This window comes from Bufo gargarizans, chromosome 9 (assembly GCF_014858855.1).
Source record: "Bufo gargarizans isolate SCDJY-AF-19 chromosome 9, ASM1485885v1, whole genome shotgun sequence".
NCBI lineage: Eukaryota > Metazoa > Chordata > Amphibia > Anura > Bufonidae > Bufo > Bufo gargarizans.
Window position 1 is genome coordinate 175,294,266 of NC_058088.1, and position 19,106 is coordinate 175,313,371.

At 37.6% G+C, this 19,106-nt stretch overlaps 1 protein-coding gene across 2 annotated transcripts in view; it reads right to left on the reverse strand.

The window, feature by feature from the left end:
* Window positions 1-2,218: 2,218 nt before the first annotated feature.
* ATP2B3 (ATPase plasma membrane Ca2+ transporting 3) overlaps window positions 2,219-19,106 on the reverse strand; it is a 121,990-nt gene continuing 105,102 nt past the window's right edge. The window contains exons 19-20 of one of the 2 annotated variants that reach the window (XM_044305819.1): window positions 13,565-13,678; window positions 2,219-3,107 (exon numbers count right to left, since the gene is read on the reverse strand). In XM_044305819.1, the coding sequence (XP_044161754.1) occupies window positions 2,787-3,107; window positions 13,565-13,678 (435 nt within the window). In that variant the 3' untranslated portion in view covers window positions 2,219-2,786. The remainder of the gene's footprint in view (window positions 3,108-13,564; window positions 13,679-19,106) is intronic. The other variant, XM_044305820.1, reaches the window with a different exon arrangement.

Below are 19,106 nucleotides of genomic sequence, written 5' to 3' on the forward strand. Positions count from 1 at the left end.
TTTTTTTTTATACAGACAAAGTTTTTTGCCTATTTAAATTTGAAATTCCAATACAGACTTGTATATACTATACAGGGTGTTGATCTTTCAATATATAACTTTTTGTTTTTATAACAGGCAGGTAAAATCTTTTTTTAACATTGTGTAGCAATTTGAACAAAATCAGCCATTCAATACAGTATTATGCTTCAGGGAGGTCTCCCAATATGAGTTTTTAAGCTCCGCCCTGAAAAATGTACAAGCATTTCTCTTTATAAAAAAAAGGAAAAAATAAATAAATTAAAAAAGGAAAAAAAAAAAAAAAAAGACAGCATGGACATATTGCACTGCTCCCAACCCCCACTTACTTCCCCACCCCATAAAATAATAAGCAAAGCACGCTTACATTTGGCAGATTTATACAGCAGTAGTGGCTTTTTCTTATAATTTTTTTTGTTTGTTTTTTTCTTTTTTTGGTTTTTAAATATATAATTCTTTGTATCATTTGTTCTATCAATATATCTACAGTATATCATGAAAAGAAGCCTGCAAATGAACAGTAATTTTACACATTTGTATCGTTTTCAAATGAAACACCACTTTCTTTTTTTTTTTTTTTTTTATATTGTCACACTCATATGCTGAAAGAAACAAAGTTGCGTCTTTTTGCTTTTTTATTTTTTTTCTCTTTTTTTTCAATTTTTTTTTTAATTACGGTTAAGATATATATATATATTTATTTTTTTAAAGCAGCTACTTCGTTGCGGTCTTTCAACATAAAGAAATGGCTTAAACCATCTAGAGCTGGTAGTTCCGAGTGTCACCGTGGTTATTACACAGATGTTTCATGAAAAGAAAAAATAAATCCTGAAATGTCATGTTTTTTTTTTATTTAGTTTTTTTTCGTAATGCTTTGTAGTTTGCTCCTACAGGGCTACAGAAAAATACTTTTATTCACCTTGCAAGAACCAGCAACTGTGATCTAAATGTCTTGTTTTTGTGCAATACCCATGGAGCATGGTTAAAAAAATAAAATAAAAAAAAAGCAGGCATTACGAATTTAGAATGCAGGAATTCCCATGGCTTATATTGAATGAAAAAGTTAGTTTTTAAATATTTATTTTCTTTAGTTCTAGGCGAAAAAAAAAAAGTTGCAGGGGCTGGAGGCGTCACCTTATTTTGGCTAGCTTGCAAGTAGAACAAGTTCTTATTTTTTTACTGTTTCACAGTCCAATCTTTTTGAGTGTGAATGGAACAGTATACAAGGCAGGCCATTAGTCTTCTTCGCTTCTCCAGTCGACAGACATAAGGACGTTATTTTCATCAGCACTCTTCACCTTCTCCATGTAACTTTTTGTGTCGAGGATTGTTTTCAAATTATTTTTCGCTTTCCAAACAATTTTCCATTTAAACAAAAATACACCAAAAAATTGCAACATTGCAATGCATAGAAGTGGCTCCTAGGGTGACAATCTGGTATTTTCATGGGCGTCTATCGTACTGTACGTACTCTCTTAGCAGATCATTGGGTTACTCATGCAGAAAAACGAGGACTTGAGCAGCACAAGATGGGCTAGAGGAGGTGAATGGGAGGGGGAAAAAGCATTCTCAAAAGCATAAAAGGTACAAGGGAAAAAATTTTCATGTTTATTTTTGTTCCTAAAAATCGAGCAGCAGAGATCTTAGAATCCATGCAGTATAACTGTGTTATAATATACGCCTAATACTTTCCGATATTCACTCTGCTATTCAGTATAGGTTATTTTTTTTTAATCAAGTTCATGCCATGTAAAAATGAAGACACTAAAAAAACATCTTCTTTCTGCTAAATTTTTGCAGACCTCAGTTATATGTTTGACATTTTTAAATTATATGTTTGATATTTTTTGGGGGATGTAATGTATTACATTTTCATTTTTTTGTTCTGACAATAAATCTGATGGTATATTTCTGGTTTATGCCATTTATGTTGTGTATTCTATTATAACTAAAGCTATTACAGGATGTATCATTGGACTGCTGGCCAGTCCAATCAGTTTTTGAAAGGGTTGTCCTCTTGGGACAATCCCTTTTTGTTAGTAGGACCTCTTGATTAAAAGTTGGAATCTGTGAGAGAACCCAACTGCAGCTCTTCTTATTCCCCACGTTGCCACCACAGGAGAAATGAAGTATTGCACGGTTCTCATTGAAATCGATGGGCTGTCTGTTGAATTCATGGACGAACCAGGTCCTCCAGAGCAGGAGACCATCTTTGAAATAACTCATGATAGGGTACTAGTAAGAGCAATGTGAAATGAAAATAATAAATAGCTGTGTAGTATCAGAAAATAATGAATACTTGAATGATCACCCTATAATATCATATATATAGAGTTCAACTTTTCTCTAAAGCTCAAATTTCCTAATTCGATGGTGGAACCTTGCCACACAAGATTTACATGTCACTTCATGGGCTAATATGTAGATGTTTTACTATTGATGGCCATTTTTAATAGGAAGGGCAAGACATTCATTCAAAATGATGGGAAAACCAACTCAGTGGTGGCATTTTCATTTTCTTTGAAGGATTAGAGATGTTGATTTTGGCTGTTGGTTACCTTGGATTCTTCGTAATGTTCCCCATTACTATTTCACCCTTTTTCCTCCTTGCAGGTGAGAACGAAAACAATTACAAGGGCTGGTAACAGATTTTGGTCTTCATTAACCTTGGCGTTGTGGTAATGTTGACTTTACTGACACATCAGCCAACTAAAAAAGTTCTATCATCTTGTCACTCATGGTTTTTTGAAGACTAGTTTGGTATTCTGTTAGAGAGAAGTCTCCACGCTGTGCAAAGGGCTTTCGGGATTGGAAGAGGCAGCCGACCTGCTAGTGTCTGTGGTCAGATAGATGCCACTGTCAATGGCATTGTTGTTCTTGTTGGGTGATGGAGGTGGAATGGACCACAGCACCCTACCCGGAGGCTCTTCGCTATCTTCCACATCGGTGTCATCAATAAGAGGGATGTTATGGATGTAATCGTTGATAAGAAACTCAGGGGTGGTCATGAAATTGTGAATGGAGGTCTTGGATTCAGGTTTCTCTAGGCCTTCGTAGAGGGAACTACGGAATGCTTTCACCACCCGGATCTAAAAGTGGATTAAGTGGATGCAAAGAAGGGAAACCCAATGAAGGGATGGAAGGGAAAATAAAGTGAAGGGAAAGTAAAGAAAAAAGAGAAAAAGCATTACACAAAAAATTATTTTTGAGTGCAACATTTTGTTTTAAAATCTCAGTCCACATTAATTTTGTATATATGATGATCCAGGATGAGGTATCAAGAGGTACCAGGAGGTTTTCTGGGATTTCATGTTGATAGCCTATCCTTAGGATAGGTCTTCAGTGTATGATCAATGGGGACCTAATCCCTGGGACCCTCAGCAATCAGGAGAACAAAGGAATCATGATGCTATAGCCGCTTTACTACTATACCCGACACAGTGATATATTAACTCAGCCCCCACTTAGTCCTTATTAGATTCAGCACCAGTACCAGACTCTGTCACACATGCATAGATGTTCGTGTGTTAAGCACAACATTTAGACTGGTCCACGTAGGGGCAGATTTACCATTCCTATCTAATACTTAGTGTAGACTAAGACAAGACAGTCTAAAAATGTTCGAGATTCATCACAGTGGCTGATGCTAAATTAAAAATCTTTCACACCTTTAGGCCTCATGCACATGGCCATTGATCGGCCGCTCCGAACATTGGGGACCGCAATGCACAGGCAATATCTGTGCGGCTGCCGCAACGGATCCGGACCCATTCAACTTGAATGTGTCCATGATCTGTCTGTACTGCAAAAAAATAGAACAAGTTCAATTTTTTTGCGGTGCGGAGGCACAGAGAGAAACCCCACGGAAACGCTCCATAGTGCTTCCATGGGGTTCTGCGCCTCCGTTATGCACCACACCTTTCCGTAATGAGGACCTATTCAAGTAAATAGGTCCGCATCCATGATGCATTGTGCACCTGGCTGGGTTTGCAGGCCGCAATACGGGCCAGGGCCGGCAATGGCCGTATGCATGAGGCCTTAGTCTGTCTCATCTAACTTTACACCACCTGTTAGTTAACTTACTTTATACCAGAAACATGCTGCACCAAAATTTTGGAGCTTTTTTTGCGCATCTCAAGCCATGGCGTTTTAAGACAGGTCACACCCTTTTACCGCTATGCCACCCTCCCCTTGTTTCACGAGTCAGAAAAAGGATCTAAAAGTGTCTACAACACTTAATAAATGGAGCGCATACCATGCATACCATGATTAGTAAATTTCCCCCACTGTCTTTTAAAAGATTTTGATACCTTTAGTATTTTAAAGTCTATAGTGAATTTGCATGGCAGTTTTTGTGTTGCTTTTGTGCGTTTTTACATATTTAGCATTTTTGCTCTGGGTATGGTGTTTTTTGTCAGGTGTTTTTAACTTCGGCATCTCTGTGGCAGTTGAGAAACACTTGGAAAAAACATAAAAAACACTAAATAAAATAGTAAAAGTGCATGCTATCTTTTCCTAAAAAAAAACCAAAAAAAAAACCTGCCTCCAAAAAAACAAACGCAAACTATATGTTAAGGAATATTTAAGATGCCTTTTATTCTGCTGACTGGTAGGGGTCTCAGGTGGTGGCACCGCCACTGATAATGCATTGATGGTCTAAAACAGGGATCAGCTGTTTTGAGATCACAACTCCCAGCATGCACACTTGCTCAATTGTTCTCTGAAATCCCATAGAACAGAAAGGAGCATGCTAGAAGTTGTAGTTTCACAACAGCTGGCGCCTGGTCTAAAGGAGAGCCCAATCAATATAAAATCAATAAAACCTTATTTTTTAATGATAATTACATTATAATCTAATATAGAATATTCGATAATTCTAATAAAGTATTTAAAAATATATATTTTTACTGTTTGAGCGGATGACCAACTAAAACCAACTTCGCAAATTACTGTGGACTGACATTCTATAGAAAATCACATTCGGACACGATATTCGTAATAAAAATGTAGATGTCTATGACGAGTATGGCTAGAGGATTAGAATATACATATACTGACATGAAATAAAAAAAAGATGGGATAGACGATTCATGTCAGACAAGACAAAGACCATAACACGTACAGTAACGCTTTACTACTAGACTACTCATTAGAACATACATTCACTAAGTGACACCTGACAGATGCAAATGTGGTGAAATGTGACGCGAGGAAACTTAAAAGGTCAAAAAATAGTGGTATCCATTGCGTTGTTGTTGTTTTCTGGGCATATTATACAATGGTCAATTTTTTTTTATTTGGTTAAATAAAGATCTGTAATTTTCGGGCCCACTTGATCCCGAGAATCTGTTTAGCTGCATCGGCATAATTTAGTGGTTAATATAATTCTAGTTATATGGAACGTGCATGAAGAAAGCTCCATAGCACAGAACCATATTCACCCAGTGTGATGTCATAGGTTACCTCACTACTCTGCCATACTGTGGAGAATGCATCCATAATATGGCATACAACAGAACATTTTTTTCCGGTCAGATACATACAGACCCAGAAAACCCATGTGTGCCTTCATGTATGGTCAGAAGCATATGGAGGTGCTGTAGGGTCCTGTGGGCCTTCCATGGCACTCTGTAATGGCTATGTTTAACGTAGAGGCTGCATAGAGCCATATATAAGACTTGACGGGCAATAATTCTGCTGAAGTGGGCATATAGAGTACTTTAGATTAATGTTGGGCGGACCGGACCAGCTAATGTGTATGGGGCCTCTCGATTCTCCTCTGACAGAAAATAGAAAGAATGAGAAGGATCATGCTGTTGGATCGCAACGTGCCCAATCCTTTTGTACTTGTGGGAGATAAGCTGAAAATATGAACTTCCATTGGTGGGTTGAGAGTTAATACTGATGGCCAGATCCTCAGCTATCTAAAGGTGTTGGACAAGGCTTCTCTTTCAGGGGAATAAAGGTAAGGCAAATTCCCTCATTTATCTGCCATCAGAGGACATTCAGGAGGCCCCATACACATAGGCATGTTGGCCAATCCAACAAAAGTTGACCAATTTTTGAATTACTTTTATCTCATGCAAGACAAGCTTAGAGGGGTTGTCTGAGATTTTGATGGCCTATCCTCTATCCTATTAGTGGGGGTCTGACTCCCATCAGCTGTTTGAAGAGGCTGTGGCACTCTGGCTGAGAACAACGTGGAGACGTTTTAGCATAACCAATTTCCAAAGTAACAATTATAGGATGGAACCACACATGCAGTTGTTGAGGCGATGCAAGGAGTGTATCCAAAAGGAAGGGAGGCAACCAAAATGTAGAACTTATACATTTATTCCTGGCTGTGGCTCTAAAACTGCACCAAAAGTGGCATCAACAATGGCATGTGTGATTTTAGCCATATGAAACTCAACATATTCCCGTAGCTAGACAGTTATGTTTCGAAAGTCGTTGCCCAAAATTTTTTGTCAGATTTTTATAGAATCCAATATTTTAATCCTTTGTATGCCTATGTATGTAATTTGAAGCTTTCGGAAGTAGAGTATGGAAGACTCTAGGGCAGCTTTTTATCATTTCTGTCTATTGTATTTTTATTTTCATTATATTATTTTTATTTCTATTTCAATGAGGGTTATTTTTATTAAACCCATTGATTTCTTAGTTCGACAGATTATCTTCAAATCTTAAAGGGGTTGTCCAACAGAATTACATTTTTGTGGCCTAAAAAGAAGCCATAATCACCCTCACTGATCCCCGACTGCTGCCATTCCAACTCTAGTCCACTTTCGGTCCTGGGAAGACCCACTCAGCCAATCACTGGTCGTAGCTGTGATTCGCCGTAGCCAGTGATTGGCTGAGCAGGCATTTCCTGGCTTTTCCAGCATGTCAAGAATGGCAGTGGCAGGGGACGAGAGGGTGGGTATAACACGGGTGTACCTTCAATGGAGGCAGACATACAGCTGCTATTGACCATGGAGGGAGGGGTGCTCAGCACTAAAATACATTTCAAAATATTGTGTTCAAAATGAGGTCAGATAACGTGGGTGAGCCCAGATGTGACATTTTTGTTATAATTTTTTATTAAAATTCATTTGGCTTAATAAAATCTAGAGCGTTGCCCTTTACATTCAGCATTGCCTGGCGTTGACTGAAACACACGTACTAGGAAACTTGGTGGGGCATAGGGCCTATAGTAAGTTTTGCTATATGGCGAAATCTGTGTACCGCAACCCCCTTTCCCCAGTATAACTTATTTTTTATTTTTAACCCACTGTAAGCAATATATATATATATATATATATATATATATATAAATATTTGGACAACCCCTATAATAGATTTCACATATAGACACACATGACATACAGGACCTCATTTCACTTACTGAGCTATTACCATCACCACATCAGTCTCCACGATTTATATTAAAATGTACTAGTATTACAGCCCTTTGTCTTTTCATTTGTCTAGAAAATAGTTTTTAATCATATGTTAATTACCTCGATAAGGAGCCCAAGGGGCTGTCCCTCCGGCCGTTGTAGGCCAGCCGCGCCCATTACTTCGGAGCCCAGCACCGCCTCATTGCTAATTTATTCACTGCTCATCGCCAACGTAATGTGTTTGTTGCGCCAGAAATCTCGCGCATTTCTGGGTCGAGCGAAGCTGGCGCATGCGCACTTCGTTCTGTGAGGCCGATGCCAGGACACCGCACGGGCGCTGACATTTGTATCCACGGCGCAACAAACACATTACGCCGGAAATGAGCAGTGAATAAATTAGCAGTGGGGCGGTGCTGGGCTCCGAGATAATGGGCGCCGCTGGGCTCCAATGGCCGGAGGGACAGCCCCTTGGGCTCCTTATCGAGGTAATTAACATATGAGTAAAAGCTATTTTCTAGACAAATGAAAAGACAAAGGGCTGTAATACTAGTATATTTTATTGTAAATCGTGGAGACTGATGTGGTGATGGTAATAACTCAGTAAGTGAAATCCAGGTGACAGTGTCCCTTTTTTGAATGTTTAAGAAAAACATTTTTACAAATTGACAGATCGGATTTACACAAATTTCAGCTCTGCACCTGTTTCTCAGAAGGCAGGAGGTCTGAAGAACAGGTGGAGTACAAAAAAAAAAGTTGACCATCATCTAAATGATCTATTTTTGAATCTTAGCAATGGATAAACAATCTTTCATGAGGATGATGAGGAATGACTATAAAAAAAGCAAAAGCAACAAAAACATGCTATAAAAAATAAAGATATGTGAATTAAGAGTAGCTGTGCCAGCATGAAGTGCCAATGAATGCTTTAAAGAATAATTAGGATGAATAATACACAAAAAATTGCAACAAAAAAAATTCAAGCTTTTATTTTTTGGATGATGGAAATGCGCTCATGCTGCACTTGAGACCCAGAGGAAAGGGAACCAAAGGAGGGAAAAAAAAAGATCGAAATTTTTATCATGACTGTGTTCGGCGTGACTTGTAAAAATGAACAACGAAAAGGAGATTCAGCCCACACAGTGACACAGCCTTGACTGTCTGGAGACGCAGCTCCAATCCAATCATGCATTTTAGGCACAGTAAACATTCGAGTATTAAAGCCCATTATTGCTGTAGAAAGGGACTAGCTTTGATTGACCAGCCTTTTGTGGAGCAAGGATTGTAGCATGCAAGGATATTTTGTGTTCTTCCATGCCCAGGGTGGGAAGAAATGGAGGAGATGAGGTCAGGGGTTAAAGGAAAAAAGCTGATGAAACACTGAGTGTGACACACCTAAATTTGCCAGATAAGTGACTATGAGAAAAATGTGAGGCTACAAGCATGATTTTTTATTTTTTTTGGGTGAATGTATGTCTTTTTTTTATTTTTTACTTTTGATAAAGTTTGTAAAAATTTTTAGATACCGGTAATTTTTTTGTTACTGGGACTGCTAATTTATATCGGACCCCAGTCTGGTTGGTGAGGCTTAGTCATTTCTAAATGAATTGAAAAAAACTAATTGTTAAATATAATATGGTAGTCTACTTTTGGATAGAAATAGAATTTTTTAAATAAAAAATGTAATTCATTTACTCTGCAATTTGTCAGTAAAGTAATGTCAAAATATATCTTTCTAGGCTAATTTGCCAAATGGTACTATCTATAATTTGTTCTATAGTGTATACAATATTAATTGATCATTGACAATGTCCTATCATTTTATAATTTCTAGAAGCCTCTTATCTAAATCTTTAAGATTTTGCGTTTATAGGCGATGGAGTTCTCAAAAATAGATGATGACAAAAAGAGGCAAAAAAAGCTGAAAGAAGAATGTGCTTAATGGTGAATACAGAATGGCATAAAATAAAAATAATAATTAAAAAAAAATAATAACATAGTAGGGAAAAGCATTTCTTGAAGGTTAAGCTCCAGCAAAGGAAAGAGCTGAGTCCACCAATCCACTTGGTAACTGAAATTCTGAGGGAGGAAAAGCTTGCATTGTGCAGTCAAATTTGATAATGAAATGCATAAAATTTTCAGAGCCCTTGGTCAAGATTTAATTTCAGGTTTAAATATTGATATATATATTTTAATTACGTAGTCTAGCTTTATTCCACCCAAGCCAGAAGGTTATTATTTGAATGAACATAGTTTAAATCAATCAATATCTAAAATGTAGTTTGAGGAATGTCAAACAAATAAAATATTAAAAAACTGAAATATACCGTACTTAAATTTCGAAGGTTTCTCAAAATTGCGAAAATGATTGCAGTCTTTTGTTCTTTAAAAATAACATTCATATTTTAGACCTAGGTACCCAAGCCAGAAGGTTATCATTTGAATGAATAGCTTTAAAACCAATCAACATCTAAAATGTAGGTTGAGGAATTTCAAACAAATAAAATAGTAAAAAACCGAAATAAAAGAAAATTTCAAAGGTTTGTAAAAATGCTAAAATGATTAAATTGTCTTAACACTGACATTAATATTTTAGACCTAAGTACCAAGGCCAGAAGGTTATTATTTAAATACTGGTAGGCTGAGGAATTTGGGAAAGATAAAAAATAGTAAAAAATTAAAAAAAATAAAAATTTCCACAGTTTGGAAAGTTTTCTAAAAATACTAAAATTATTGAATTGTCTTTTGTTCTTTAAAAATGACATTAATATTTTAGATCTAGGCACCCAAGACAGGTGGGGTGTAGTCTACCTTTATTGAAATTCTAAGGTTCAGAGCCAATAAATATGAAATATAAAAATGCTATAAAAATATTTTTTATTCTTTAATTTTGTGATTTTAAACTTTAAAATATGAGTAACAATAACCAATAACTAGGAGGTCTTATCTCACATTTGAAATTTGTTGATATTTATATTTAAAGGGGTTGTTCAGTCACGTAAACATTTTTGCAAACCTTACTGATCCCTTGTCATTCCGGTTCCAATGCTTCTCAGGTCCTCCTCTGGCTTATGTATTTTGGACTCTAGTGATAAGTTCCCAACAGATGCTTTGGTTGATCACTGGCTGCATCAGTGATGTTAGTGGCTTTTGACAGGTGTCTACTACAGTCAGTTATTGGCTGCTGTAGTCACATGTTTAAGTTGGGAAGTCATATCTGGAGGCCGAGAAAGCACTGGAACGGGAATGGTGGGAGATTGGTAAAATAAGCATTAATTCTTTTATGATTTTCTATCATTTTAAGTCTTTCATTTTATTTTAAGTGGCTTGACAGGCTAAAATCAATTTAAATGCAAATATCTTATTTTTGAATGAAAAGAAAATGTGGCAAATATGTATTTTTTTAAAATAAAAATACATTTGAACAAAAATGATCTAGCATCAGAAAAACTTAGTTTATATTAAAACATGCTAATTTAAAAATAAAAATGAAATAAATATTTAAAGAAAAAAAATTAAATAAATTGAGGTAATTTAAAAAAAGTTGCTTATGTATTTTTTTTTTTTTTTTTTTTGTAATTATAAATTATATGTTTTTATTTTATTTGTTTTTGTACATATGCCTGAAATGACAAGTCAATTACAAGGGCTCTTTTTGCACATGATGGCTTTCCAAGGAATCCTGATGGGAGAGAAAGGTTGTTAATGGTTTTTGACAATGTGAACTTTCAGAGCTGGTAACGGCAAGTAGGAGATACAGAATGCATCCCAAGCTGCAAAAGCAAGGAAAAAAATGAAGTAATGTTTATATATCAGCTGTCACTTTGGGCCCATACTCGAAGGTTTACTCTTTTACGAGGTCACACTTTTTGCCATATTCTCTTTTTTAATATATATATTTTTTTACATAGCCTTAATTTACAGAAGCTCTTACAAAGTCATGACAGAACCACGATAGATTAGTCTTACCATTCTATAAGTTGTTTTTTTTTGTGTGTGTAAAAATGAGACATTCCAAGAGAGAAAAAACATGAATTTTCATGTGTTTAGAGTATAGTGTCATGCAAGAAAGGCGAGATATTTGATGTGTTGCAACCATTTGACATAAATTGAGTAGTTCTTTTCTAAGATGTCAAGAAAAGCCCACATCCAATGTCATAACCAATTTTTTCCCCTCAATTTTTAGCTTTGGGTGAATGGTTTGCATCTGTAATAATGGAGTTTTTGTAATTTCAAATGAAAAAAAAAAGCTGTTAAAACTGCAGTACGAGATAAGTGTATTAACCAAATTAATAAATTCACCCTTGAATGGAACATATTTCTACCATATCTGCTATTGCAAAACTTCTCAGACTGTGAGGTGGGCCGCAATGACAAGGTACCTCTTAGTTGTTGGTAAGGTGCTGCTGGGAAGTCAGTATTGACAGAAGTGATTATCTGCTGAGCAGACTTTTCTATGGTTTCACCTTCTATGCTTATTTTAATGTTCTACAGAGTTCAGGAGACCAAGAAGTGAAGTTGTTTTTAAGGCAGTAAAAGATTGGGAAGCCCTATGTTATTATTTGACATTTGTAATTTGGCTGTAGGGTAAATGAATGGCTGTCTGCAACTTCCCGTAGTCTGGGAAAGAGGGGTGTTTCTAAAAGTCAGACCCTCTGGTGATCAGCTAATCAATATAAAAAGTTAAAATTTCTCTTACATAAAAGTTCAGAAATAATAATAGTAATAGTAATAATAATGGAAATAATAATAATAACAACAATAATAGTAATATTTAAATTTTATATTTATTTTGATGATTACTTCAACGTGGAAGAGATAATATTAGAAATGTAGAAAAAATATTCAATATGTTTTAAATTAAAAAATAAATATATATTTTTAAAAATAATAAAATGAAAAATACTGTAGAATGTTTACTTCAGTTTAGTATAGATCATATTGCTTACATTTTGAGAAAACTTTTTTATAGATGATCATAAAGTATAAAAATAAAATTGACTTTAATTTAAAATGTACTATTAAAACTAATGATAATTAATATATAGAATATTGAAATGATAATATTTCTGTACAGAATGTAAAAATGTCTATAAAAAAAAGTATCTAGGCTATTTCTTATCAACATATACCCTTCAGTGTTTGTATTCAGGCTTGACTAATAACAATTCTAATAATAGAATTATTATTAATAATAATAATAATAATAATAATACTTCAATATGAAAAGGACTTAAAATATACTTAAAATACTTAAAACAGCCATTAAAATCTCTCTAGGATATTCCCCCCCCCAAATATATATATATTGCTCTTTTGTGCTTGTATGTATAAAATAAGATTATAATTAGACATTAGCAAATCGCTCAAAATTCCATTTGGGTTAGAATTTGTGTATGACACTTCGAGGTCTCCTAGGACTCATAATTTTTTTGTATTGTTTCTTACTTTAAATATTTTTTTTCCCTCGCTGATTGTATTACAGCATTCATTTGACTAGAACGAACCAATCTGCAGAATTTGGCGTTTGTTATCTGGTACTACAGGTTTAATGCGCCGATACAAACTAAAACAGAGATGGAAAGGAATTACAGAAGCGACAGCAGCAACTAGTTTGCAAATAACACACTTGGCCAAAAATAAAAAAGACAATTTGTTGCAAATAAAGAAAGCTGAACTCAGTATCAAATAGAAGCATGGCACTGTACGCACACCAAATATTTTTGGGGGCTCGTCCGGGATTCGAAAAAAAAGTTAATTTTTTTTTGTTAGATGCAGCGCCACTATTATCCATGGGTTGCGGCTAGTATTACAGTTCAGCTATGCTTATTTCAGTCGGACTAAGCTGCAGTACGAGACAAAGCCCACGAATAAGAGTAGTGCTGTTTCTAGATTTAAAAAAATCAGACCCCTTTTTTCTAAACCCGGAGAACCCCTCAGGAATAAAGGAGAATATGGCTTTGGAAATAATACACCATCTTGACTGGAAAAAGACCAAACAAAGCGAGAAATAAAAGGAAAATCACAGTGAGCAGAAAATGCAAGACTGCAAAAAAGAAGATAAAATAACATTGTCTAAGGGTGGGTGTAATAAAAAGTTACTGATGAGCAGTAAGGAAATCGCACTCACTCCCAGCAGTGCTGGTGGTATTGGCAGCAGAGAGAATTACGTGAGTGGGAGTAGAAATGTTTGTTACATCATGGAGCTGGCTGAGGACCGATGAACGCCGACGCACAGCACCCTGAAATGAACCGCTTCTCTTGAAGGTACTCACTACCTCCATCTGTGGGAGAGAAAATGAGATAGTGTTTTTTTTCTTTCTTATCATTTGAAATCTTGCTTCTTTGGGCACAGTTGAGAAAATAGAGATCACTATTAACCATTGTATACCATGTAGGATGTGAACAATGCTTGTTAAGGTCCCAGTCCCGTATCCAACTTTGACCATCTCAGCACAGTGACGTTTTTTTTCATGTTTTTTAAGAAAACAGTAGCTTTGCCCATTGCGACTTTCATTTCCTAATGGCCACAATGTAAGGTGGAATCTCAGTTGTTAGAGGAAACACCATTTTTCTTGGTTGCACTAATTTTTATGCATTATAATCATATTCATATATTCAAAAATGAAACACCATGTTATAGTGATGCTTTGGTCAATTATGACTGAGGCTTAGTCATGTACGTGAGTTTATCTATAGAAAACTTCTAACTACGTACTTTCATTCCCCATGCAATAACGATTCCTTAGTATCTTATCTACAGGGTGGGCCATTTATATGGATACACCTTAATAAAATGGGAATGGTTGGTGATATTAACTTCCTGTTTGTGGCACATTAGTATATGTGAGGGGGGAAACTTTTCAAGATGGGTGGTGACCATGGCGGCCATTTTAAAGTCTGCCATTTTGAATCCAACTTTTGTTTTTTCAATAGGAAGAGGGTCATGTGACATATCAAACTTATTGGGAATTTCACAAGAAAAACAATAGTGTGCTTGGTTTTAACGTAACTTTATTATTTCATGAGTTATTTACAAGTTTCTGACCACTTATAAAATGTGTTCAATGTGCTGCCCATTGTGTTGTATTGTCAATGCAACCCTCTTCTCCCACTCTTCACACACTGATAGCAACACCGCAGGAGAAATGCTAGCACAGGCTTCCAGTATCCGTAGTTTCAGGTGCTGCACATCTGGTATCTTCACAGCATAGACAATTGCCTTCAGATGACCCCAAAGATAAAAGTCTAAGGGGGTCAGATCGGGAGACCTTGGGGGCCATTCAACTGGCCCACGACGACCAATCCACTTTCCAGGAAACTGTTCATCTAGGAATGCTCGGACCTGACACCCATAATGTGGTGGTGCACCATCTTGCTGGAAAAACTCAGGGAACGTGCCAGCTTCAGTGCATAAAGAGGGAAACACATCATTATTTAGCAATTTTGTATATCCAGTAGCCGATCTGACCACCTTAGACTTTTATCTTTGGGGTCATCTGAAGGCAATTGTCTATGCTGTGAAGATACGAGATGTGCAGCACCTGAAACTATGGGTACTGGAAGCCTGTGCTAGCATTTCTCCTGCGGTGTTGCTATCAGTGTATGAAGAGTGGGAGAAGAGGGTTGCATTGACAATCCAACACAATGGGCAGCACATTGAACACATTTTATAAGTGGTCAGAAACTTGTAAATATCTCATAAAAGAATAAAGTTACGTTAAAACCAAGCACACCATTGTTTTTCTTGTGAAATTCCCAATAAGTTTGATGTGTCACATGACCCTCTTCCTATTGAAAAACAAAAGTTGGATTGAAAATTGCCAACTTCAAAATGGCCGCCATTGTCACCACCCATCTTGAAAAGATTCCCCCCTCACATATACTAATGTGCCACAAACAGGAAGTTAATATCACCAACCATTCCCATTTTATTAAGGTGTATCCATATAAATGGCCACCCTGCATAACTATATGTTGTGCCATTCCTCTTTAATTCCTACCAGAAGTTTTTGAAAGCATTGCCAACATAGTGTTACCAGTGTGTGTGGGGTGCCCATGCATAGTGTGACACTGGCAACGCCGATTGGACAGTGTGCAATCTCCCAGTTGCAGATTCATTAATTAACTTCTGGAACCCCCGCGATCAATGTCCTCCATTTGTATGGAGTGATGGCCACGCAGGCACAATACAGATCCATTCAATCTCCATGGGACTGAGTAAAGCACTTGGCTATTTATTTACAACATTATGGATGGACTGTGGTTGTCTCTTATGAGAGCCATGTAGTTGTAGAGGCACGTTGGCTCCCACTGTGATGAGCGCACTGTGGTCATCTGAGAAAACCAACCTTATGGGGGCAGTATAGCTGCCTGTTATAACTGGTACTATGTACTGTAAGGGAACACTGTGGTTGTCAGTCTTATGGTGGCATTGTGGCATCTAAAAATTTTGCAGTAATAAGAGAAAGAAGATGCGGCACTCACCAAGTTGTGAAAATAATTTCAGGCTTTATTCCTTCATCATTCCTTCAGGAGGCCGGCTCAGTGACTTATGAATTTTGGGAACAAAATACCAAAATGCCTGTGTCGTGCACGTTCGCTAACCTATACCTGGCGGTATTTGAGGAGACCTACGTCTTCTCCGTGGATAACCCCTTTCTGAGATATATCTACTTGTTCCTACGTTATGTTGATGATGCGTTCCTGGTCTGGTCGGGCAGCGAAGAGGAGTGCCAGCTATTTGTACAGCATCTCAATGATATTAACCAGATGAATATGAAGTTCACTTTGAACTTTGGCGGTGACTCGCTCGACTTTTTAGATGTACGGGTCACCACACTGGATGGTACTTTGTCCACTACTGGTTACCGCAAACCAACTACTACCAATTCGCTGCTCCACAAGACCAGTTTCCATCCTGCTGCGGTTAAGGATGCGGTCACCTTCGGACAGTTCATCCGGCTCCGCAAAATCAATAACACGGACAGTGGGTATCTTCGTCAAGCGCATCAGTTGAAGGATCGACTCTTAGAGAGGGGTTACCCGCGGAGGGACGTCCTCGCAGCAATGCATCGAGCAGGCAATTTCACTCGCCACGACCTACTGGCTGTTCAAGTCAGAGAACGTGACAGTGATAGGTTTGCCTTTGCTTTTAAGTTTAGCCCGGCTGCTGATATAGTGAAACAGGCAGTCTTGAATAACTGGGACCTACTTAAAGGCGATTCTAGTTTGGGGGACTTGACGTCAAAGAGGCCGTTAGTTACCTTTAAGAGATGTCATACCCTCAAGAACAAACTTGTTCATAGCATGGTCAAACAATCTAAACTTGGCTACAAAGTAATAGGCCAGTGGGTAATTACAAATGTGGGACTTGCTCCTTTTGTCCCCGTAACTCACAGAGTAAGATTCTGCATCTGGGAGGCGTTGTATATAAAGTGAGGGAGTTCATCACCTGTCGTACACCTTATGTAGTGTACGCCATAGTCTGTGAATGTAAAACGTTTTATATTGGGAAGACCACTTTTTGAGCGGGTACGTGAACATCTCGGTTCAGTTAGAACCGTCTGAGGTTCTCCCCGCCGTGTGGAACATGTCTGTGCCGTACATGGTGGGGATCCACGGTGCCTCTCTTTTGCGGGCATAGAGGCGGTGAGACCCATCCCTAGGGGTGGTGATCGCCACCGCCTCTTGCTGCAGCGGGAGGCATGGTGGATCATAAAAACCGTAGCTACTGGCCCGCATGGTTTGAATGATAAGAACGATATGGCGGTGTTCTTATAGTCTATTCTGCTAGCCTACTCTGTCCCTCTATTCCCACTACTTGTTTGTGCTCATTTTTCTCATTCGTTATTTGTCATATTTGTTTTGGCTATATTATTGCCTGCATGTATCGTTATGCTCTTGTACACATGTGTCCTCCTCTTTGATGTGGTCTTACTTTGTTTCTGTCTATGCACGGAGCGTCCTGCCGTCACTATGGGGATGGTTGAGGCGACGCCTATTTGTAGCATGACTAGTGCGCAAAGACATCATAGTGGTCCGACGAAGCGCTAGTCCAGCGCGAAACGGCCATCACCGCCATTCGCAACTTGGTGAGTGCCGCATCTCCTTTCTCTTATTACTGCATTTATTGGGCCTGTGTCTCCGTATGCTGAGCACCACTGAAGAGGTTGCTCAGAGGCTGATTGGTCGGAGTCTCACCGTCTATTGGGGTTATTCTTGCCTGTCTAGTAGTGCCGCCGTTTTCTACTATTGTTCTACATTATTTATCTCAAAAATTTGCTTTAGCAATCCCATTGAGTCATGTGTGTACCAAATTAGTGCAAATGAGAACCATTTATTTTCCAATGACAACCAAGGAGATCCCAACCTTCATTTTGGCAAGTTAGACAATGGCAGCAAGCCTCCAAACTACTTTCGTAAACCCATCTAGATTCTGGTAGTTATGTTAAACCGGGCAGGCACTGAATGGTCTGACCACAATCTTTTTGTCAGCTATACTGTCCATGTCACAGGCAGTGCTTATGGAAACTGAGCCCCCAGGCAAAAAATTGTCTCTATCCAAAGATGGGTAAATCCCAAACCAACCCCAAAATGTACTTACTTGTATGAGGAACCACCCGATTTTCATGTATTCACACTCTACTAGATGTTTTAAAATCTAAAAGAGGGGTAATTTGGTTTACAGAGGCCTTGTGATCAATGCAATACGCTAGGAAGATAAGGGGTTTGGGAGGTGGGCAAGTGGACCACGTCCAGGCAAAACAGGTTTTTGGTATTTGTTTGAAGATTTGTTTTCATGTATGTTTTTTTCTAAACAGTGTCATGAAAATATAACAATAAATTATGTGAAATGATATAGCTCAACTAGAATCGTTTATCTTCAACTCTATACACCAAAGGTACAGTATATCACAGTACATTGGAAGCCAAAAATTTGTGGTCCACATATTCAAAACGAAACATCACCCAACCTGAAATCTTCTTCTACAAGAACATGGGGTCCCATCTTATACTTTATGCCATTTTGTTGTCCTGGCCCATGTTCTAAGCTCTTACACGAAGAATCTTACTGGGCACTAAAGGGGTTGTACAGTATTAGAAAAACATAGCCGAAACTGCACCACATCGGCCCACATATTGTGGCTGAGCTCTCTTAAAGGCTATGTACACCTTCAGGGCATTTTTTTTATGATTGCATTTTAGTCATTTTGAGCTAAAAATCTATTTTTTCAATTTGTCTTTATTAAAAATGTTCAACAGTTTCTGAGCTACAAGGTTTAAATATCAATCTATTTGCAGAGTATCACTTCCTGGTCCCATCATCTGACAGCTCATGTGTAGCTCTTGGCTTAAATAAGCATTTATGAGGTCAAGAGATAAGAGCTACACATTGGCCTTCAGATGACAATATTCAAAGAAAACACAAAGTGACAGTTTGCAAACAGACAGATTTTAACCCCTGTAAAAAAAACAAAAAACCATTGTGGTGTACATAGCCTTTAAAGTAAATGAGGATCAGCCGAAATACCACGCGCAACCTGTGGGCAGGCGTAGCACTGTTTTTGGAAGAAAATGGCCATGTTACCTTTGATAGACCTTTTTACCCCAAGTTTTCAACTCAAATTTCAGGAAACATATTCATTTTCCAACTGATTACCCACATGTTGATATTCTCACCCAACACTAGAGCCTTCACCTACAATAAAA